The 25689-nt window shown below is 39.3% G+C and overlaps 1 protein-coding gene across 5 annotated transcripts in view; it reads right to left on the bottom strand.

Annotated features, from left to right (window-relative positions):
- The window catches only part of LOC140186092 (multivesicular body subunit 12B-like), a 270340-nt gene that overhangs the window by 47125 nt on the left and 197526 nt on the right, over positions 1-25689 (bottom strand). For all 5 annotated transcript variants that reach the window (XM_072239968.1, XM_072239966.1, XM_072239969.1 and 2 more), the window contains one exon: positions 8707-8762. In XM_072239968.1, coding sequence (XP_072096069.1) covers positions 8707-8762 — 56 coding nt within the window. The remainder of the gene's footprint in view (positions 1-8706; positions 8763-25689) is intronic.

Here is a 25689-nt window from a genome sequence, read left to right as displayed (position 1 = left end):
CTGAAGTGTTAAGTGATTTGGGAATAAAAAAGGAAGTTAGACCAGAGATCTAAAGCAAGGAGGACCAAGTTCAGAGCAGGCTATGGATGAGATGACAACTGGAAAGTCCGAGTCTGGTAAGGAAATGGTAGGGTAGCACAGTGGCTGCCTCATGGCTCCAGTGACCCGTCTTCAGTCCTGGCCTTCAGAATCAACATGCACTCCCCGTGACTACATGGGATCACGCTCCCCCCAATGCTACATCTTCATTCCACATGGGTATATTATTTGGCTTCTGCAAATTGCTGCAAGTGCATACCTGATTATTTGGAATGGATTTCTTTATAGAAAATGTCTTAAAAGATAACGCTTTAACAAAATTATAGAGTCACAGAAGCCCAAACAGTCCAAGCCAACAAGAACTCCCAGCTAAGCTAGTATCATTTTTTCCTATTTGGCCCTTCCGACCTGCACCTGGACCATAGCTCTCCACACTCCTCTCATCCATGTACCTCACAAAACTTCTCTTAAATGTGGCAATTGGATCCACATCCACTTCTTCCACTGGCAGCTCGTTCCACACTCTCACCAGCCTCTGAAGTTCCCGCTCAGGTTCCCTAAATATTTCACATTTTACCCTAAACCTATAACCTCTAGTTCTAGTCTCAACCAGCCTCGGGGGAAAAAGCCTCTGTGAATACACCTATCTACACCCCTCATAATTTTGTATAACTCCATAGGAGCTCCTCTCCTATTCAACCTCCCCCTATAATTCATGTCAACTCCCTCAAGACCGATAGCCAGACTTTTTCTCACAGTGGAAAAGACTAATACGAGGGAGTATAATTTTCAGGTGACTGGAGTAAAGTATTGTGGGGGGGGGGAATGTCAGAGGTACATTTTTTCTTTTACACAGAGAGTGGTGAGTGCATGGAGTACATTCAGCCAGAGACTCATTCCACCGAGATGCAACACAGAGTGTCATAGGAAGTCATTCCTGCCTGTGACCATCAAACTTTACAACTCCTCCCTTGGGGGGGGTCAGACACCCTGAGCCAATAGGCTGGTCCTGGACTTATTTTCCTGGCGTAATTTACATATTACTATTTAACTATTTATGGTTTTATTACTATTTATTATTTATGGAGCAACTGTAACGAAAATCCAATTTCCCCCGGGACCAATAAAGTATGACTATGATTATGGAATGCCCTGTCAGGGGTGGTTGTAGGGGCAGATGTATTAGGGATTTTTAAGAAAGGCAAATGGATTATATAAAAATAGAGAACTATGTAGGAAGAAAGGGTTAGATAATCTCAGAGTAGTTTATAACGTTGGCACAATAACGTGGGCTGTTAGGCCTGTACTGTGCTGCAGTGTTCTAATGCCAGTCACCTGATTCAGCATGAATTGGAATGATCTGCCCTGGGAATGATTCGTGGAACGAGCTGCCAGAGGAAGTGGTGAATGTGGGGATCATTTCAACATTTCATGGATGGGAGGAGTATGGGGGGCTAGGGTACAGATGCAGGCCAGTGAAACTAGGCATAACAACAGTCCGACATGGACTGATAGGCCAAAGAGCCTGTCTCTGTGCTGTGATGCTCTATGACTCTATAATGAGAAAAGGACTAGTGGAACCAGTAACAAGGAAACAGAAATCTGTAGCTTTGTGACATTTAATTAGGAGGAAGTTCTGGCTCATCCGGTACGGTGTGTCAAGCAAGTAGTCATCCAGAGGTGTTTGTGACATGGAAGGACACAGGGAGAAGAGGTGCTGACATTTAAGCTATGGAAATGCACCTTGAATCCCAGCATTCCGTCAGATAAACTGGAAAACAAAGGGCCAAAACCGGATCTTCAGGCAACCTCCACAGAATGAACAACTTCAGACTTGGTGGCTTCAGATTCGTGATTTAATAGATTCCTAAACAGTTTGAAAGATTCCATTTTGGTACTGCAAAGTAATTACGTTCATTGTGGCTGGCTTTAGACGACAGTACTGAAAGAGCCCTTCACTGTCAGAGGCAGTGTCTTGCAGCAAAGATGTTAAAATGAAGCCCTGACAGCTCTCTTTAGGAGAATGTTAACAATCTCATGATACTGCTTTGAAGAACAGCTGTGGAATCATCCTCAATAGCCTTGTAAATACTTGTCCTCTTATCCAGCAGCATCAATACAGGCAATCCGGTGATTCTAAACGGCCATTCGTGGGGAGTTCGCTGTGTGCAAACTGGCTGCCACATCGTATGAACAGTGACAACACTTCACTGGCTGCAAAGCACTTTGGGACATTGTGAAAGGCCTAAATAATGCAAGGCTTGATTTGGAGCCTTACCAGGTTATTTTGCGATGAAATACACTAAATTGCTGTGACATCTTCACTCTTATTGGCAGCTATACTGCTTAAATTATGCAGACATTTAATATTAAAAAAAATTTCAGTTACAATCAAGCATACTCCCAACTCCCTCACCAAAGTTAAAGCATTATTTTTTAATGATAGTATATTTTCTCCTGCCGAAATCCATTCCAAATAAACTTCCTATTTCATTTCAAAAGTTTGTTCATTTAACTCATCTGAGAGGTTCAGATAATATCGTATAACCATAGCAAAGGACAATTAATTTTTAAATGGTATAAGAATGTAGAGATGGAATTGCAGTAATTACAATATTACAAGAATTATTAATACACAAAGCAATTTTTAATTAAAAAGTTTCTCTATATTCCAGCTACTTGTGCTAAATTTTATTTGAATCAATATAACAGAATACTATGCTTTACCAGACTGTTCAAATACTCAGATGCTTTAATTTTACTGACAGTATCAGGTATGTTGAAAACATAAAGCAGTATTTATTTATTTATTTATTATTTAGAGATACAGCATGGAACAGGGCCTACTGGCCTAACGAGCCGCACTGCCCAGCAACCCAGCTATTTAATCCTAGCTGAATCACAGAAGAATTTTACAATGATGTTGTGGTTAGCACAACGTTTTACAGTAAGAAAAACTGGGTTCAATCCCTGCTGCTACGTGTAAGGAGTTTGTATGTTCTCCCTGTGACTGTGCAGGTTTCCTCCGGGTGCTCTGGTTTCCTCCCACAATCCAAAGACATTATCGGTTGGCAGGTTAATTGATCATTGTAAATTGTCTGGTGATTAGGCAAAGATTAAGTCAGGAGATTGCTCAGTGGCACAGGTCGAAGGCTGGAAGGGCCTATTCTGCACTATCTCAATAAATAAATCAATAACCAGTATGTGTTCGGACTGTGGGAGGAAACAAGAGTACCTGGAAGAAACTCACATGGTCACAGGGAATAGGTACAAACTTATTACAGAGGGTGCCAGAAATGAACTCCGAACTCCGATGCCCCAAGCTGTAATAGTGTGGCACTAACCGCTACGCTACTGTAGCAACTATCTTTCTTCCATCTTAGTGTGAGCAGTGGATAATGGTCCCCATTCATTTGCAGATTTGACAGTATAAGGCATGCAAAGATTACTTTTGCTTGCGTTATTGTTACCCCAATCTTTTCCGCACAAATCTTCCCTGATTAAGATGACACACTAGAAATGGTACCTAAGCATGGTGCCATTGCTTCCTTATACAACAATAAGAGTATTAGAAACATAGAAAACCTACAGCACAATACAGGCCCTTCAGCCCACAAAGTTGTGCCGAACATGTCCCTAACTTAGTAATTACTAGACTTCCCTATAGCCCTCTATTTTTCTGAGATCCATGTACTATCCAAAAGTCTCTTAAAAAACACTATCATATCCGCCTCCACCACCGTTGCCAGCAGCTCATTCCACGCACTCACCACTCTCTGAGTAAAAACTTACCCTTGACATCTCCTCTGTACCTACTCCCCAGCACCTTAAACCTGTCTCCTCTTGTGGCAACCATTTCAGCCCTGGGAAAAAGCCTCTGACTATCCACACGATCAATGCCTTTCATCATCTTATACACCTCTATCAGGTCACCTCTCATCCTCCGTCACTCGAAGGAGAAAAGGCCAAGTTCACTCAACCTGTTTTCAAAAGGCATATTCCTGGGCGAAAGGACCTCAGATTTCGTTATTAATGCTGGGAGAACTGAAACAAAGTGCTATGTACAGTGCCTTGAAAAAGTATTCATCCCCCACAGTTATTCTTATGTTTTACTGTCTCATTTTCTAAATTTAAAATAAACTGAAGTAAGATTTTTTGAGCTACTATACAAAACATTGTGGATCATGTCAAAAAAAAATCCAAAACCTGTCAACAATTTACTAAAAATTATAAACCAAAATTGTAAGGCTGAAAAAGTATTCATCCCCTTTGTAATTATTCCACTAACTTTCTTCAGGTGCAATACTGTACACTTCCTTAATTTGTTGATGTAGAAAATTAGAGGATCACCTGAATAAATACCCCCTCCCTCTGTAAGGTCCAAGGGCATATGGTAGATTCTCAACACACCGAACTAAAATGATGACAAAAGAGCATTCAAGGCAAGTCAGGGAACTGATAATAGAGAAGCACAAATCTGGGGAAGGGTACAAGGTCATCTCAAAGGCACTGAATATACCTTGGAACTCTGTGCAGTCCATCATGAAAAAGTGGAAAAGATATGAAATCACAACCACACTGCCTAGGTCAGGTTGCCCCTCTAAAGTTAATCACTGGAGAAGAATGGCACTTGTAAGAGAGGGCAATGTAACACCAACAGTCACTGAGGGAGCTGCAGAAGTCAGTGGCTGCAACTGGAGATGAAGTTCATGGCTCCACAATCTCTAAGGCCTTGCACAAAACCAGGTATTTATGGATGAGTAGCACGTTAGCTCTGGCCAAAAAAAAAGCATATCCTTGCCCATAAAGACTTTGCAAACATCACTTAGAAAATTCTGTAAAGATGTGGAAGAGTCAGATAAAACTAAAGTGGAACTTTTTGGCCTCAACACTAAGCAGTACACATGATGTAAATTTAGAACTGTGCATCAAGCACGTAACACCACCCCTACTGTAAAGTATGGCAGAGGTAATATCGTGGAATGGGGATGCTTTTCAGCACCAGGGACTGGAAATTTGGTCAGGATTGATGGGAAGATAAATTCTGCCAAATAAAGGGAGATCCTGAATAAGAGCCTGCGAACCTCTGCCAGAAACCTTAAACTGGAGAAGAAGTTCACCTTTCAGCAGGACAGCAACCCAAAGAAATCATGGAGTGGCTTCAAATGAAGAAAACTGTTGGCCTTGAACGGCCTGGTCAGAGACCTGACCTTAACTCGAAGAAACATCTCTGGAAGGACCTCAAGATTGCTGTCCACCCCGACTCCCCAACTAAGCTGGTGCAGCTTGAGCAATTTTGCAAGGAAGGATGGGCAAATCTTGCTCCATCACTTTGTGCAAAGCCAATAGAGACTTACCCAAATAGACTATTGGCTGTAGTGGATGTGAGAGATAGTACAGAGCAAAGGGGATGAGTGCTTTTGAACTGCTGATATTCCAGGTTTTGAATCATTAGTTTTTCATGCTTTACAATTTTCCCTGCTTTTTTGGGTTCTACTGTGAAAAAAAATGAGCATGTGATTCACAAATAAAAAGTCTGAGTTAAATTGATCAAATTCTCTGGTTGTAATATTCATTTATGTGAACAAAGGGATGGGGGTTGAATATTTTTACAAGGTGCTGTAAGAGGATGAGTGACATTCCAACAGAAAACTCATGGCATATCAGATCTTTGCTCCTTGACAATGTCAGTTCAGACAGTAGTTTTTCATTTTGCATTTCCACTATTTATGTACTTAATGCAAATGCATCCAGGGATGAAAACAAATGGTAATAACTTTAGTAATTTGTATTATTTTTAAATTTCAAATTAAGGTAAGTCCCTGAGGCCTGTCCTGGAGTTGGAGAACTGCCTCTGCGGGAGTGTGCATAGTTGGGAGAGAGGAAAAGAGTTTGTTTTACTATTGTGTTGTCGCTTGGTATGTGCTGTTTCATTGTGTTCTCTGTTGTTCTGCTAAACATTGTGGACACGCTATGTTGGCATTGCAATACGTAGCGACATTTGCGGGTTGCCCCCATGGTTGTTAACACAAATAATGCATTTCACTGTGTTTTTCGATGTACATGTGATTAAAAATAAACAACTATGCATCTGAAAAGAAAAATCAAGAAAAAATTTTCTGAATATGTTACATATGTAGATGAATTGTGACAAAACAAAGTGGCAGATGGAGTTCAACCTGGAGAAGTGTGAGGTGGTACACTTTGGAAGGACAAACTCCAAGGCAGAGTACAAAGTAAATGGCAGGATACTTGGTAGTGTGGAGGAGCAGAGGGATCCGGGGGTACATGTCTACAGATCCCTGAAAGTTGCCTCACAGGAAGATAGGGTAGTTAAGAAAGCTTATGGGGTGGTAGCTTTCATAGTCGAGGGATAGTGTTTAAGAGTCGCGAGGTAATGATGCAGCTCTATAAAACTCTGGTTAGGCCACACTATACTCCGGTTCTGGTCGCCTCCCTATAGGAAGGATGTGGAGGCACTGGAAGGGTACAGAGGAGATTTACCAGGTTGCTGCTTGGTTTAGAGAGTATGATTATGATCAGAGATTAAGGGAGCTAGGGCTTTACTCTTTGGAGAGGAGGAGGATGAGAGGAGACATGATAGAAGTATACAAGATATTAAGAGGAATAGATAGAGTGGACAGCCAGCACCTCTTCCCCAGGGCACCACTGCTCATTACAAGAGGACATGGCTTTAAGGTAAGGGGTGGGAAGTTCAAGGGAGATATTAGAGGAAAGTTTTTTTACTCAGAGAGTGGTTGGTGCGTGGAATACACTGCCTGAGTCAGTGGTGGAGGCAGATACACTAGTGAAATTTAAGAGATTACTAGACAGGTTTATGGAGGAATTTAAGGTGGGGGGTTATATGGGAGGCAGAGTTTGAGGGTCAGCACAACAATGTGGGCCAAAGGGCCTGTATTGTGCTGCACTATTCTATGTCTGTGTCTAAAACGTGCCTTAAGAGTACAGATTGTACAGAATGTGTACCTTTAGGACTAAATTCTACCCACTAAGAACATCACAGGTATAACATGCGCTTTTCCGAGTTGGCATCATACCACCTTACTAAATACCATCACCAAAGACCACCCACCATCCAGGCCATACTCCCTTCTCTCTGCTGCCACCGGGAAAAATGTACAGGAGCCTTTGGTGCAATAGCACCAGGTTCAGGAACAGTTATTACCTTTCAACGATCAGACTCCTGAACGGTGTGGACTTCACTCACCTCAATGCTGAACTGATCATCAAACACAACTTATGGCCTCACTTTCAAGGGCTCTTAAAACTCATGTTCTCAGTATTATTTATTTATTATTATTATATATTTGTCTTCTTTTGCACATTGGTTGCTTATCAGTCTTTGCTTGTGTGTAGGTTTTCATTGATACTATTGTATTTCTTTGCTCTACTGTGAATGCCTGCATGAAAATATATCTCTGGAGAGTATTTGGTGACATAAATGTAATTTGATAATAAATTTACCTTGAACTTTGACATGTTTTGAAAAGAATGAGGTTCCCTAACAGTAAAATATTACACTGCTCTGTAACAACTACCTCCTCAGTGATTACTACAAACAAACAATTTTGTGGTCTAAAATATTCGGATTCAGAGTATTTCAAAACCATGGGCCATACTAATATAAATCTTTGTTTTCAATATTCTCTACACATTTTTCCCCACACAATATACATAACATTTTATGCAGTCATTTTCAGTAGTACATCAGTTACGTTCAGGGAACTGTACTCGTAACCATGAAATATTTGTGGGTGACAAATATATTAGCTGAAATAAAATTCTTTTTATTTCCTTTCAGACATCATTTCATAGATTATTTCACGAGTCCTGATGAAGGATCTCGGCCCTAAACGCCAACTGTTTATTCTTTTCCACGGATGCTGCCTGACCTGCTCAGTTCCTCCAGCATTTTGTGTGTGTTACTCTTATTTCATAGAATGCTGCGTAACTAGCCATGAGAAACTGTAGATGTTTCTTAAATGGTTTCATCTCCATACACACAATATCAATCAAAGATAGCCTCAAATTGAAGTTGAAATATCTACTCCTTATACCACCAACTACCTTAAATGATTCATTTTATTGTCCGAATCTTCTTCACAGTTGATGTCACTTCTCAACTGGTGTTGATATTGCTAAACAACAATGTTCTTAAGTAATATTGATTGCTCTGAAACTCAGCAGAGGTACAGCTGTTGACTAATTAAGATTTAGCACACCCTCGGAACTAGATTTGGAAAACAGTACAGAATAAATGTATTGGGCAGCAGGCAACATATGCACACGGCAAAGTGAATTCATTCAGCCAAACTGGACAAGTCAAAATTGCAAACATATTTGAAAACTGGTTCAGGTGTTTTAAGGCAGTCAAGCATAATTCAATTAAAATTTAGAATATTTAGCTTCTAGTCTTAGTTATTTACACACTAGGAAAGCAAGGGATGACAAATTCCTGCAATATTATATTAGCTCAAATACAGCTTTCCCGTGTTTTTTCTCTCAAAAGTGAACAACCTTCATATTTATTGCAAATATGTAGTGAAATTCAAGTACATAACTGTATATAATGTACCTCTAAATTAAAGATTAAAAGTTACATTTTAATTTAATACTTGGGTTTTAACCACAGCTGAAAGTACTTACAGCTTCTATTGCACTTGCGAATTTCTCTGAAATCGTGAAAGGCACGCCATCCATTGCTGAAACAAGCAAAAAAAGGTTAGTTAATTCTTTATGACCCTTGATTAGGGTTCTGTATTAAAGATTTACAAAGCACTGAAATGTGTGGCAGATCAAAAGTAATCATTTTCTAAAGTCTGAAGCCCATTTTTGTGTAGCCAAGAATGAACTAATTTCATACAATAACCGCTCTACTTTAAATTTATTGAGCTATTAGGTAATTCACCTTAAAAATACAACCAATAGTGGGTTCCACTGCACCTTAAAGTGGAGAGTTTCCAGTATAGCAGGTGGTTACATTTCCACTCATTTAAATCCTTCTTGCTGAGACGTTTTAAGCGAGAACAGGAAGATTTGCTTGACACATTAGCAAATGTTTAATATTAAGAAAGTTTGTTCTAATTGAGTGGATGATGGGGTGGATATACATCTCTACCAAAGAAGATGCAAAGCACTCCTTCACTCCGCTAGACTGCAGGTCACCCTTGGGCAAGGAGTAGCACCTGCCGAGCCCCCGCCCCCCTCCACCCCCAATCAGGGTCACGTGAAGCCATAGGAGCAGGTGGTGGATGGTCGTATGTGCATATCATGTCCTGGTTATGCGATCACTGACACCAGGCAGAGAATCTTTGAAGAATTTGGATAATGGTTGGGGTCACCCAACTTGAAAAGACATTGCCCAGAAGACGACAATGGCAAACCACTTTGTAAAAAAAATCCGTCAAGAACAATCATGGCCATGGAAACACAATGATCGCCTATGTCATGCGACACGGCACGAATGAACATTCTACTTGAGTAATTATTGTCGTACACAGGTCTGCTAGAGGGAAGTAAAATGATCTGGAGTTGCAGCCTTTTTTCAGTGCACATTCCACGTCATTAGAAAGTACGAAAGCTGTTAGCAAGAGTGGGAATAAGACATTAGTTTTTACAGCGTCAACCACCATTCAAATGCAGAACATCTTTCAAAAGCTTTTATACCTCTGCCATCAGATTTCTGAAAGATGATGAAGCAACCCATGAACACTACCTCACTGCAGTATTTTTACTCTCTTTTTGCACTACCTATTTAATTTTTAATATATATTTATTGTAACACAGTATTTTTATGTATTGCACCTTAATGCTGCTGCAAAACAACAAATTTCATGACATACATCAGTGATATTAATCCTGATACTGATTGCGCCCAATCTTTTTTAGTTAAATTACAAATACCTGAACTCTTGGCTTCGTTTAAAAAAAAGTATTGTTGGTTTTGACTTTATTGCTACTTCCTAGGAAACTTCTATAAACTAACTGTAGCAACAGTCAAAACATTTTAATGATAAATTAATAAGGTTAAATGATATGTCTATTCAAAAGAGCAATCATTTTTATAAGTCACATTGCCCAAGTAAAGCAAGTTTTTTCAAAAAATTAATGATGTTATTGTAGAATACTGTATTAGGGGACCACCCTGTATGAAGCCTGTCCCTCAAGCACTCATTAAATCAAAATTTAATAAGAGTTATTGGGAAACAGCCAAACTTTTAGCTGGTTAGCGTGAGCACCAGCATTTATGATTTATGACTTTACTGAGTTCCTCCCATAAGGATTTTTATGGCATGAATGATTAAGATGTGCAAGAATTCTAAATTTTAAATGTTGCAGCTATCAGAAACATCTCAATTCAGACATCAGGCTTCTACTTACAAGGCAGGACACCCTCTACAAATGTCCAATCATGCATGTTCAACCAAGTGAGCCCATTTAATGGAACACTCCATTTACTTATCTTTATGTATTTAGAAATACAGCACAGAAATAGGCCCTTCTGGTCCAACAAGACTGCGAAACCCAATTAGATCCATATGACCAACCAACCTTCTAATTTGTACATCACTAGAATGTGAGAGGAAACCAGAGCACCCGGAGGAAGCCCACACAGTTATGGGGAGAACATTCAAACTGCCTGCATACAGTGGTGAGAATTAAACCCGGGTTGCTGGTGCTGTAATAGCTTTTTTTACATTAACTGCTACGCTATCGCGCCGCCCAACACTTGACAACCAATCACTTGATTGTAATAGCTCTATCAAAAGAGACACATTCCAGAGCCTTTTTCTCCTATATCCTTTCATCTGCACTCATCTCAGCAACAGGAACTTTATTTGTATTTGCTGACATTGGTATCTTTACTGAATAATTAGTCACTGTTGCACTATTCCTGCAACCGAGCAGTAGTAACATGAAACCGGTCAACCGTATGATCAAAAATAAAAGAAAATGAGCCCTTAAGAAATTAAGCAACACAAAATATCAGCCCACTGAAATTTATATTTAGTCAGAGGTATGTTGCCCATCAGAGTTCACAGATCATTCCTACAGCAAAGTGAACACATTGCCTATGGATGGCATGAATCTGCTTTATAATATGTACAAAAATAAAGTTGTAATGTTTAAAATTGTGTTGTAAATTGTATTGTGTAAAATACTACTGAAATCAAGTAAAATATAATTTTATTTAGAGCTCCTAATCCTGTTTCATTCTGTATCAGAATGGAAAAGTAACTGGGAGAGGAGAAATTCTGAGAACAAAATTTACGTCAGATTTAAATCTTGAATCTTTATGCAATTTACAAAATTTCATCAAGGGTTCAAATTAAGTTTAAAATATCTTTTTAAGTAGATTATAGCATAGGGGTTACTGAAGCACTATTTGAACTTGGTTCTAAATAAATGGTTACTGACTTCAGCAGAACTCGCACGACTCACGCCCCCATTACAGTGGCAGCACAGCAGAGTGAACTGTGAGCAGTTTCAAACTCCTACAAGTGCACATCTCGCACAATCTGTCCCGGTCCCAGAACGCATTACACACAGACAGGAAAGCTCAACATCACCTCTACTTTTTCACCCACCATATTGTACGTCTTCTTCCCCTCCACCCACTTTCTTTCTCTGACTTCTCATCATCTTTTCCAATCCTGATGAAGGGTCTCGGCCTGAAACGTCAACTGTTTACTCTTTTCCATAGATGCTGCCTGACCTGCTGAGTTCCTCCAACATCTGGTGTGTGGTGCTTTGGATTTTCAGCTTCTAAATATTTTCTCATGCTTGTGCCTCTACTTTTGAAGGATGCTGAAGACAGCTGGATTACACACATCTATACTCAGGTCATTCTACAGATGCACAGTAGGGAGCACCCTAACAAGCTGCACCACTGCATGGTATGGAAACTGCACTGTGGCAGACACAAAATCTCTACAACAGGCATTCAAAACTGCCCCACGCATCTCTGCCCCAGCCTAGCCACCAATAAGGTGCCGGAAAAGGGCCAGTATCATAAAGGATCCCACCCACCTTGCTCATGGACTGTTTGTCCCACTCCCATCAAAGAGGAGGCTACATAGCTCAATGCCAGAACCACCAGACTCAAGAACAGTTACTTTCCCCAAGCAGTAAGGCTGATCAACACCTCCACCCACTCACCCACCTCTCTACACCCCACCCCAACGATTCACTATTTCCTGTCAGTCATCTTATGTACAGACACACCCATCCTAGTGTCATTTTATGGACATGCAATCAATGTATATAAACTATCTTTTTATGATTATTGTAATCACATTGTTTTTATGATTATTGGCTTTAAAAATTTTTTTTGTGCTGCCTTGAATCTGGAGTAACAATTCTTTACACTGTGAGCTGGAAATAACATTAAACAATCTTCAACTTTGAATATAATTTTTAAAAAATGTATTGCTACAACATACTGATTCAACAAATTTAAAGAGGTTATATTGAAGATTCAATATTTACATAAATTAATAGTAAGTGATCAAACAATGATAATTCTCAGACACGAGGAAATTCTCAGAAGTGATTTTCTAAACAATACACTAATTTAAAGATCTTCAATGTCCCATATAAAATAGTGGCATTAAGGGTTGAACTCGATGAGGCTGTGCACACGGCAGAAGAATCCAGTGGTAAATGAAGTTTTTTAAAACTTCTGGGACTTATCCAGCAGAACGTGCCTTGCGGTTGTAATTATTTGAGTAAAGCAACAATACATGGTGCATTACAGCTAGTTCATTCACCTAGCACAAAGGAGGAAAATAAGGACATGCCACAGGCTCACCACTTTAATTAGCATTCTACTAAACAAACGAGCTTCAACACAGCTGTAATTAAACAGGGCTGTAATTAAGTATATGCCCTTTATCATAATGATCATGGTTAAAAATGGCAAGTAGCATGAAACTGTATTATTAATCCTGTAACCTCACACTGAAATGAGTGTACATAGAAATCAGCATGTCAAGGCTGTCAAATTTTAACACTGCCTCTGTTGATAAAATACGTGCATTTAAAGAGTCTGCTGCGTTCTGATCAACAACTCAGCAACTTGAACTTTTCACCAATGATGTACAATATTCAAGAATAAAAGAGACCCGTTTATAGGCTTTTTAACCTCAATCTGTCAGATTTCCAAAAGGCACTATAGGAGAAAAGCTATTTTAACTAACTCAGCGGTAGTGGAAAAAGATGAACACATTATACTTAATTGAACAATCTTCTATCCCAATAGCTCTCCATTTTTGGGACAATTATTTTAGCTCGAGTAAATCAAAGTAAGAATGACAGAAAGTATTAGTCTCCACTTGGCAAGTTCATCGGCAGGGTGGCGAGTGGAATCCATGAATTTTCCCAAGGAGGAATTGAGAGAAGTTTTACCCAAATTTTACACATGAACATTACCCACAAGCTCACTTCTGGTTATTGCAAGCAATTCAATGGTTCTATTTAACCATAAAATCATAAGCTGGATAACACGAGGAAATCAGCAGGTCAGGCAGTCAACATTTCGGATTGAGACCCTAAATTGAAGTGTATAAAGATATATAAAGCCAACATAAAGATGTGAGCAGGAGGAGGATGGGGCATGAGCTGGCAATCAATTGATGGATCCACGTGAGGAGGGATTGATTGGCAGAAAGAGAATGGTGGACAACAGACAGTGGAGATAACAACAGAGACTGGGAGGTGATAGGTGGAGGCAATGGAGGGCTACAAATATTACAATCTGAAATGAAAGGTAGGTGAAGAGGTTCTAAGTAGAGGAAATATGGTGGACAGATGTAAACAGCGAGGGGAGAGAACCTGGTGGATAGATGGGCAGGAGTGGTTTAGGGAGGGAAAAGAAATTGGATGATAGGGAGGTGAGCTTGGAAAGGAGGATACATGTGAGAGGATATGTATAGATCAGGAGAGAGAAAGGAAGAGGGGGTGCAGGCAGGTCACCTTAAAGTAGAAAATTCAATGTTTATTCTGTCAGGCTGAATATGAGGTGCTGGTTCTTCTAATCTGTGTTTGGACTCACCCCATCTATGAAGGCAGCCAAAGACAGACAGGTTGGTGTGGGAATGCGAAGGGGAATTAAAATAACGTGCACCCAGGAACTTTAGTTGGTGAAGGGCAGATAAAGCACAGGTGTTCGGCACAGTCTACAGTTTTTCTCACTGTGGTAGAGGTGGCAACATCGAGAACACTGAAAGCAATATATATGACTGGAGGAGGTGCCTGTGAATCACTATATAACATGCCAGAAAACTCTCAGTTTCAGAGTATGCTATAAAGGGAACAATGCAGATTTATCAAAAAGAATTATTGGGTTAACATATGAGAACTGGTGGTATGAACCTGGTTTGCATTCTACTGTCCTGGAAAAATGAGGAATGATCCATGAAATGAATTACATTATAAAGTGGTAGAGAAAATAAGAACTCTTTTTCAAAATGACTGTAGATCCTAGGTCATTGAAAACATTCAAAAGGGAGTGATCTAGGTTTGGAAAGGATAAGGAATAAAGGAATACAAAGGGAGTTATGGCTTAGGTTTAGAACAGGCACTATCCAATTGAATGGTTGACTTGATCCTAAGATGAGAACGTTCTGCATGCATTTCTATGTATATTTAGAAACAAAGGTGATGTAGGAGAAAATGTCTGTTATGCATTTTAGTCTAAATGAAATAAATTAATAATGGTATAAATACTACGCTGTTTTATTGCCTACAGAAAATAGCACAGTTCAAGACAACTGCTCTAAGCTATTAAATATTACAAGTGCAGAGCAATCATTACAAAACAAACAATAATCATTTGGGGTTGCTTGAAATGGCAAGCGTTGTATTGTAGATGGAAATGATTATGAGAATGAAAAGAACTATGTCCATTCTGAAGTGTGAAATTTGATGGCCTAACACACATATTAAACTTGATGTACAAGACTTTGATTGGGTCCTACGTTTACTTACTAACCTTAACTGCAGGACCATGTAAGTGGCCATAAAGTACATTCAAAGCTCAAACATGCCTATGCACTTCACTTTTCCATTCTTCTGTGATGCATGGTAGTGTAGTGGTTAGCACAATGCTTTTCAGTAAAAGTGAAACAGGTTCAATTCCGCTGCTGCCTTTAAGGTGTTTGTACATCCTTCCCGTGACCACGTGGGTTTCCTCCTACAGTCCAAAGGTTAATTGTAAATTGTAAATTGTCCCATGATCAGGTAAGTGTAAATTGGTGGCTTGCTGGGTGGCATGGCTCACAGTGGCAGAAGGTCCTGCTCCACACTGTATCTCCATAAGTAAATATATAAACAGTAAGGACAACCAAATTTATGGGGAAAAGTCATAATCCCGCAGGAGCTTTGGTTTCTTCCCACAGTACAAAGATGTACCGGACAGTAGGTCAGTTGTCCCGTGATTAGGCTACGAGTAAATTGAGGGTTGCTGGATGGCGTGGCTCGAAGGGCCAGAAAGGCCTGTTCTGCACTGTGTCTCAATAAATAAATAAGAGGCACATATTCTCCAATTGTGAGGAAGCCCGAAATATGTGGTTACAAACATAAGAGTGTCACAATGAAGAATCTATTATTTTTCCATTTTATGTTCAACAGGAATTCAAATGTCATCATCAACAGTGCTTTACATATTCACTTTCCTTTGCCTTTGTAAAAATCTATGTAAACTGATTTGCAGAAAAATAATACAGCTTAAAAATGTAAACCTTCCCTTCAGAGCTATTTGAAGATAGCTTTAATTTCAGATGATGTAAAGCTCTGATGCACTTCCTTAAACTTGATTACTGAACATTGTAAACAATGAGAAGCAATGCGTTTTCCATCACTTAATTTAAAAATGATGCAGTGCAGTATTATAGTCATGAATGATGGAAATAAAGAACAGACTCAGCAAAGCTACTTTTGGATCATTGCTTTATTAATGGTAATGTCAGTAAAATGAAAAATGCTAACATTGTCATGTTTAGCTACTAGGTGTAGATGAATTGGTTCTTTCAGTACTCAGAGGGTTACAATTCCACACAGCAACGAACACTTCTATTGTTGCACGGGGGAGAAAAATTCTCCACAAATACGGAAGGAATTTAAGTACAATGTGTCACAAATTCCTACACTCAGTCTCTTGTGCAATGGCGCGCAAAGCACAGAATTACATCCAAAAGTTAGGACCTATTCGTTTCCTGAACTTTGTGTAATATTCTCGTACAGATTTGTGTTTATATTGGTTTTACTGCCTGCAAATGGTTGTTCATCTGTTTATATGAATGTATTATTTAAAGTAAAATCCAAGCTAGGTTAACATCAGCAGTGTTTATTAAAGCAATGCTGTGCTGATGCTATTTTATATTTCACTTTCTCTCTCCTTAAACATTAGGACACTGGTGGACCACTGTTTAAAGATATTGCCCTGACATTGGTCTTTAAATTGTGGCAGTCTAATGCACAAATCCATGATCTGTGAGTCTGGAGTTCCCCTCTGCACTATTTTAATGGAGGTGTAATCAGTTTAACATAAATGGGTTAATGCCTCTTAAAATAGCAGAGAAATATTTCAGACAGATGCATTAAAGACTCATATGCTGGTTTCCTGCAGTTTAATTCCAGGGTCAGAGTTTTAAGTAGCCACTTACTACACAATTTCCTACATAAAATTTGAACCCAGCATTCCCACTAATCTGGCCCATTCTTTACATCACCTTTAATGAACATATACTTGATTAGTTTATCAAATAAAAGGGCCTTTTCTTGAACAGAGTTCAGTGATAGAATGATTTACTACATCACTGCTATACTGTACAATTGTTAATTTTGAAAGTCAACTACAATATGATGGAATAGGTTCTAAATGGGGGATATATTATGCAATGATTCAACTCAAATTGATATTCGGCACATAAACCACCCATTAGCATTTTTTAACCTGTGCATAATAAAAGGTTGGAAATACCTATTACAACTTCATGAGAGATTATTGTGCTTAATAACGTGCATCAAAGTTACAGGCCAAATGACTGAAAAGGCAATACTCGTCACAGGTCACCTAGTGCAACAAAAGTCTAAGTGAACGGCAAATCAGAACAAAAATAAAAGAACATTTATTGAAATAATATTTGTGGGCAAAAATTCAAACTGAATGCTAAGGGGTTCTTCACACCCAAATTCTTTTTTGCAAATTTAGATTAATATCACAACATTTGGGACTTGTTTGCTGCTGTTGAGTGGTTCTGTGTTGCTCTGATGAATATTATGGACATGCTGTGTTGGTGTGGGAATGTGTGGCAACACTTGCAGGCTGCACCCCAGCACACTGTTAGGTTGTGTTGGTTGTTAATGCAAAGACACATTTCACTGTATGTTTCAATGCACACGTGATAAATAAACGAATTGGAATCAACACTTACATGCTTATCAAATGCCTTTGACATGAATTTTAATTATTTATTTAGAGATACAGCGCAGAACAGGTCATTCTGGTCCAATAAGCTGCACCACCAAGCAGCCCATCTATTTAACCCTAGTGTAATCACAGGTCAACTTACAATGACCAGTTAACCTATTAACCAGTACAGCTTTAATTGTGGGAGGAAACTGGAGCATCCAGAGAAAACCCACACAGTTAAATCAGAAACATGAGGAAATCTGCAGATGCTGGAATTTCAGGCAACACACATAAAAAATGCTGGTGAACGCAGCAGGCCAGGCAGCATCTATAGGAAGAGGTACAGTCGATGTTTTGGGCCAAGACCCTTCGTCAGGACTAACTGAAAGAAGAGCTAGTAAGAGATTTGAAAGTGGGAGGGGGAGGGGGAAATCCGAAATGATAGGAGAAGACAGGAGGGGGAGGGATGGAGCTGAGAGTTGGAAAGTTGATTGGCAAAAGGGATATGAGAGGCTCAGGGACAGGAGGCCTAGGGAGAAAGAAAGGGGGAGGGGGGAAGCCCAGAGGATGGGCAAGGGGTATAGTGAGAGGGACAGAGGGAGAAAAAGGAGAGAGAAAAAATTAATAATAATAAATAAATAAATAAATAATGGGTGAGGTACGAAGGGGAGGTGGGGCATTAACGGAAGTTAGAGAAGTCAATTTTTCTCCCTCTGTCCTTCTCACTATACCCCTTCATCCTCTGGGCTTGCCCCCCACTTTCCTTCTCCCTGGGCCTCCTGTCCCATGATCCTCTCGTATCCCTTTTGCCAATCACCTGCCTAGCTCTTGGCTCCATCCCTCCCCCTCCTGTCTTCTCCTATCATTTCAGATCTCCCCCTCCCCCTCCCACTTTCAAATCTCTTACTAGCTCTTCCTTCAGTTAGTCCTGACAAAGGGTCTCAGCCCGAGACGTCGACTGTACCTCTTCCTAGCAATGCTGCCTGGCCGGCTGCGTTCACAGGCAACTTTTATGTATGTCAGTTAAATTGGAGAACGTACAAGCTCCTTACAGAGAATGCCGGAATTGAACTCCAAACTCTGATCCCCCCCAAGCTGTAATAGCGTCATGCTAACCACTATGCTACGGTGGCCCAAATAGTACAAACTTAATTAACTTTTTTTTAATATTTTAAAAAAAGACATCACTTAAATAATATGGAAAACTATTGACTTTATTGATTGGGGCTTTCTAAACACAGAAACATGCTAACAGACCATTTATTTAGCATCAGCAGCCCAGCTTGCCTAACAGCTCCAGGAGTCCTAAATTGAAATTAGTTTATGCACTGCATCCTGCCACTTTGCATATAAGAATCAAATCCCATGAAAGTACAAGGGCTAATTAGTTAAAACTATATCAAAGAACCAGCTTAGATTTTTTTTTAATCCCCTGACTGCTATCCATTGGGCCAGAAGCACAATGTTGTGTGGAGAAGTTTTCCAAACCTAAGAGAACTGCTGCTCCCTAAATCAATAGATTGCCATGACATGACAAATAAGCTCTGGCCTGACAGCAGCTCCAAGACATATTGTAGTTTATTTTGTCGTTTGGGCTTGCCATCTGTGCCATTCCAACTGAGGCTGCCTCTACACGCCGTTCCAAGTGCCTCGCGGAAGTCCGTAGTCCCTGAATAGCTCCACAGTCAAAGACAGTCATTAGTCAAATTGTCTAATGAGAGGGAATAAAAATTGCCCCCTATCCTGTCAGGAAAAATTTTGGTGTTGCTGAAACTTGTGACCCATCACACGAGAACTGATGATAGGAAGCTTCTATTTTCAGATTAGTTTAATGACTCTTCTACTCCTTATGATAATAATATGGTGCCGTGGACATGTATCCTTTGTACAGGGATGATAATGCACAACTAACCGGCACAATACCATGTAATCAATTCATGAAGCACAAAAGGAAAAAAATAATTATCTTGCTCTTCAGCCTTGCATTTGAAAGTTGAAAAGGTAAGTGCAGCCCTTGTGAATGAAATGAGTATTAAGAAAGGTCTACATAAATTAAATCTTGGCATGACTTGCTTAAATACCTGTCTTTCTGAAAATTATTTATGTGTCGCTAACTGCAAATCCTTAGAATTTAATAATTAATTTTGGTTATTGAAATCTGCAGTTGCTGGATGGCAAATAGGTTGGTCTTGCCAGCTTCTGATTACGGAGTCACAGTCATAGCATTCAGGTTCAATAATTTCAGACGAGAGTGAGCATAATCTTGCTACTGTTAAAATGCAGTCATTTATGGATTTGTGGTTTTAAATACACTGCGGGAGAAGTGTACTGGAGTATACTATGAGAGACAATGGTACAAACAATTACTCAGACTTGGGCAGATTGCAGCCAAACTAATTCCATAGTTTTCAATACAGAGGCCTGGTCCAATCACTCCCAAAAAGTTTGACCAATTACATGCCTTAGCTCTCCCATAGACAGTCCCATGCCTGGCTGCAAAAGGAGGAGCATTGGACATGGGCTAGCAACTCCATCTCGTAAAAACTCAGAATTACAGAAATGCCAACAGAGGCTCCAAAGACCTCATCCCTGGGAGAGATAGTATCTAACAAGATGGGCTACACCTCGGGACAACTTGAAAGGCTGGCCCAGGACAGAGGATTCTGGCGAGCTGCTATCGGCAACCTACGCCCCAATAGGGGTGATGAGCAAGTAAGTAAGTAATACGTCTTGTCAACTCCTACTGTTTCGTTACAATATCAGAATTGGACCCTCTTTTGCAACAGTAGTACTCATTACATACCAAAACCTCAATGGCGGAGCTGGCGGAAGATGATCACATATCACTGGCAGTGAAGGTGGAGGAAGGCTGCAGCAGTGAAGGGACCCCAGTCATCTTGAACTCCATGCCACTGGGACCCTGACCCCGATCTGTCAAGGACCTTGCGGTTGCTACCTATGCACCATTCTCCCCACGGTAAACAAAGTCACGCACAAGCATACGCCATTAAGGGAATCCATCCTACCAGAGTACGTGGATCCTGGGTTGGCCTCTGAAGCCACCTGAAGACCCACCAATAGACAACCTTTTCGAAGAACATCATACTCAGGTGATCATACTTCTCATTACCTGCCTAAAGACCTTTCTGCAAAGATTTGTACTAGTTTCTTTTGCAATTAGAAAACCATTTGGTGAAGCACTCCTAAGATCTGGACACTTGATCAGGACAAACAAATGTGCATTGCCTTGCCCAGTCAGACTGAAAATTCCTTACTGCAATACCACAATACCAGAAGGAAGATGAAGCTACAACAGTTAAGACAATGCCAGCTTCAGCTGACTGACAACAAGATCATCACAGAGAGAGAAAGACAAACAAGATTAAGAGTCATAATAGAGACAGGAAATACATGTTAAATTTTTAAGATCAAAGTAAAATCACAACCAATAAATAAAATCTGGAGGAATAAATATTTTAAAGTTAATTTTAAGAGACTGGCAATAATTAACACAGAAAAAGAAGCCTAAATTATATATTAATAATAGTATGAGCAAAAGACATATCCTGTTTTTTTACTGCAAAATCCTTTTACTAGGAATAGTAGAGGTTTTAATGATGCATTTAAACAAAAATAAAGTCGTAATAGCGATTCTTTCTCTCAAATGTACTTATTGTAGGATTTATAATAAAAAGATAAAATTCTATTTAACTTCAGCAGTGACATGACTTAAATAATTAGAAATTACATTTTGTTTGTCAGGATCAGTCGAATAGTACATACACTTACCAGCTATCCATCTACACTCAGTGGCCATTTTATTAGATACGCCTATACACCTCGTTAATGTAAATATCTAATCTGCCAATCATGTGGCAGCAACTCCATGCATAAAAGCATGCAGACATGGTCAAGAGGTTCATTGGTTGTTCAGACCAAACATCAAAATGGGAAAGGAAATGCCATCTATCTAACATTGACGTGGAATGATTGTTGGTGCCAGACGGAGTGGCTTGAGTACCTCAGAAACTGATCTCCTGGGATTTTCACACACAACAGTCTCTAGAATTTACAGAGAATGGTGCAAAAGGGAAAAAAAAATCCAGTGAGCAGCAGTTCTGTAGGCAAAATGCCTTGTTAGTGAGAGAGGTCAAAGGAGAATGGTCAGACTGGTTCAAGTTGGCATGAAGGTGACAGTAACTCAAATAACCACACATTACAACGGTGGTGTGCAGAAGAGCATCTCCAACCGCACATGTTGAACCTTAGACTACAACAGCAAAGACCACAACAAGTTCTGCTCCTGGACCTAATAAAGTGGTCAATGAGTGTAATTAGTTATTTAATATCAGAATATCAGCCAACTGACCATGTTAACATATAGAACACAATCTATATTTTATCAAAATATTGCATGTTATTATTACCTCACTGATTGTACTCATTACAAAAAAAACGTATAATCTAAATTTTGCCAGCAATTTATGCTAATTTGTTCACCAAATGATACACTAAAAAATACCAGAGTCACTGTTGTTCATGCTCACCCTTGTTTTCTTTCACTATCTATCATATTTATACAAATATTCTTGCAAGGAATAATTCTATGAAGGAAATAACAACCCAGAAATTGGCCATTTTGTTCAGTAGTCTGAGAGTGAGGAACAAGGCTCAACCGAATTATGTGCTGAACCAGATTAAAAACATTAAGGCTACTAGGCTGAGGGCAGATGCTGAACCGCTGTTCAGCTGACTCTTCCATGTCAGACAGGATCCCCCACCTGACCCTGTCCCGTCTCCCTCTCTGGAGGTTTGCTCCACAAAATGTATCTCCAGTTAGCTGTGCTAACTTTCTGCCTTTGCTTTGATTTATTTTCTTCTTTTTCCAAATGTTTAGCCAATAAATTCTCAATTAAAAAACATATTATCGTCTGGTGATAAAGCATTTCAGATTTCTTCCAATTATCCCAGTGCAAATGTATTTTGCTCCTTGTTGCTAATTCACCTGTGAGAAGAATATTTTCAAAATGTTTCATCAGCTTTAAAAGTTCTGTTATATTCTTCCATTCTATTCCATTGGTCTAGTGAAAATGGATTAAGTTTTCATACTTTCCTGTATACTAACAGATTATTTCCAGTCTCTCATCAATACATCCTTGCTTCTGCTTTTCTGTCCCTCTATTTGCCCTGGTGAGGTGCCCACATTTGCAGCCCCCGCAATCACAGTAACAGTGATTGGAATAAGAACACCTCATATTCTGTCTAGGTAGTCATCAACCTGATGGAATGAACATCAATTTCCTCAACGTCCAGTAGTTTTTTTTCCCACTCCTCTGTCCTCTTCTTCAATTCCCCACTCTGGCCTCTTACCTCTTCTCCTCACCTGCCTATGACCTCCCCTGGTGCCCCTCCTCCTTCCATATTCTCTCATGGTTTACTCTCCTCTCCTATCAGATTCCTTCATCTTCAGCCCTTGTCCTTTAATACCTATCATCGCCCAGTTTACTTCATCCCTTCTCCCCAATCCACCTAACATCACCTTTCACCTTCTAGTTTGTCCTCCATCCCCTCCCCCAACCTCATTCTGGCATCTTCCCCCTTCCTTTCTAGGCTTGATGAAGCCTCTTGGCCAAGACATCTAACCCGAGTTCCTCCAGCATTTTGTGCGAGTTGCTCTGGAATTCCAGCATCTGCAGAATCCCTTGTGTCAGTGATTTTAATTACCAGCTTTCACCGAAACAGAAGCTTTAGGCAATAAATCGGATCTCCCTTATTGTGAAGGTACTACAGAAACCTGTATCCATCACAACATCTATTTACCCCTTCACCAATACATTGATCAGTGCAGAGATGGCTAAGCAACCGCTGCATTTTGCTTTTCTGATGTAAGAATACATACAGACAACACCTGCTTTGCATTAGGGTTTCTAGGAACTGCCCATAAGATTATTTCTCTGAAGTCAGAAATGCCTGTTTTCTAAAGTTATTCACATCATTTTCCTGTACATAGACCTGGTATTATTCTTTCGTTCATTGCACATTCACCCTAATACTACCCATGATTAATGGAATAAATACAGAGGCAAGTCACTAATGAATAACATGAAACATTATTAATAATTTGATTTTTTTTTAAATTGTAGGGGAGAATGTGCAGGAAGTTAGGGCATCTATAAGGTCATCCATTACCTGGGGACCCCTGTATATTTCTTAAACATTCATATTCTTGAAGAAAAGCCTTGCATCAGAGCAACAAAACTACATATTATATACACCCACGGGCTTGAAACTTAATTCAATAAAATGCTGGACTATCAACTGCACATCTAAATTGCAATGGTCAGAGGACCCAGAGTTGATTCTCAGCTGAAGCAGCAAGATCATTGGTTGGGTTAAATATATACAGAAGTATTCATAAAAGTAACATAAGTGAACATACATTCAGAGGCCACTTTATTAGGAACAGGAGTGGAACTCAATATGGTCGGCTGCTGCTGTAGCCCATGTATTTTAAGATTCAACGTGCTGTGTGCTCGGAGATGCTCTTTTGCAACACCACTGTTGTAACGTGTGGTTGTCTGAGTAACTGTCACCTTCCTGTCAACTTCAACCAGTCTGGCCATTCTCCTCTGACCTCTCTCATTAACAGGGCATTTTCTTTTATTTTAATTTCATTTTTATTTGGATAAGGAATTCATAAATATCATGTACTTTTTTCACACATATAACCTTTTCCATTTTTTTACATGTATAAAACTACAATTATTTATACATTCTTAAGTACACATTGAGATGATATAAAAGGAAAATAAACATTTAAATAGATAATTATGTACTGTGGTAAATCTAACCTATTAGGCTAAGTAATGGAATTAGTTGTTAAGAAAAATGGTAATAATAGTTTCCATATAACCCTTCTGAACCATTTCCACTGGTCCAAAATGTTGTATATAAGCCTATGTATCAACCATTGTAGGTGTTTATATCCTAATTTGTTCATGCTTGCTTCTGCCCGCAGACATAATTATCCAATCCCTATGTACTTATTTACTTAATTTTTTCATTTTTTTATCCCTTTCCCAAATCTTTCCCTTTACTTGTGTTAATTCTCTATTTTCCAAAAGAAAACAAAAAAAAACATTTAGACTAGGGGTGCTTACGTTAGCAATATTACTGTGTTGATGAGAAGAGCAGTATAAATCATTAGGAGAGTCATCTAAAGTCTGCTTGCATTGGGGTTATATATTCAATCCATTTATTGCAGATTTGATAAAATTTTTCTTTTTGAGTTCTCAGGGAGTAAGTCAACTTTTCCATTTTAAATATTTCCAAGATAATTTCGTACCAATCTTCTAATGTAGGTGGTATTGGATTTAGCCATTTTCTAGTGATTGATTTCTTACTTGCTGCTAAAAGGGCCTGCAGCAACTTTATATCTTCCTTCTGTTCAAGAAACAATACATGCCCCAAATAGAGCATCTCAAAGTTCAGAGGTATCTGGGACCTAAGTACCTTAACTAATGTTCTATGAATACCTTCCCAAAATAGACTTAATTTAGGGCAATCCCAAAAAATATGAAAATGATTTGCCTCTCTGGAGCCGCACCTTCTCCAACACATCACATTTGTATCTTTATATTTTTCCTGATATGGGGTCTTGAAGTATCTTATAATGTTTTTCCAACAATGTTCTCTCCAAGTCAAAGAATTAGTCGAGGACCATTGAAAGCTGCAGATTTTTCAACCATGAAAAATCGTGGTGGGCATTTTCAACCACACAAGTGCCGCTCATTAGACATTTTTCGTTTTTCCACACCATTCTCTAGAGATCGTTTTGTACATGAAAATCCCAGGTGACCAGCAGTTTCAGAAAAACTCCAACTACCCCACCTGGCACCAACAATCATTCCATCGTTAGTTACTTAGATCATATTTCTTCCCCATTCTGATTTTGACCATGTCTGCATGCTTTTTATGCATTGGGTTGCTGCTATGTGACTGGCTGATTAGATATTTGCATTAACAAGCAGGTGTACAGGTGTACCTAATAAATTGGCCACTGAGTGCATTTCAAAAATCACACACAAAAGGAACTCATGGGGTAGGGGTTTGCATTTTCTTAAATTTACAGTCAACAATTCAAAACTCTTGGTTTCTATTATTAAATAATTAGCTCTATTTAAACCACTATCAGATTCAATGAAAAATACTGTCCT

Source organism: Mobula birostris, chromosome 22 (genome assembly GCF_030028105.1).
Source record: "Mobula birostris isolate sMobBir1 chromosome 22, sMobBir1.hap1, whole genome shotgun sequence".
NCBI classification, from domain to species: Eukaryota; Metazoa; Chordata; class Chondrichthyes; order Myliobatiformes; family Myliobatidae; genus Mobula; species Mobula birostris.
This window is presented reverse-complemented; position numbering and strand designations above follow the sequence as displayed.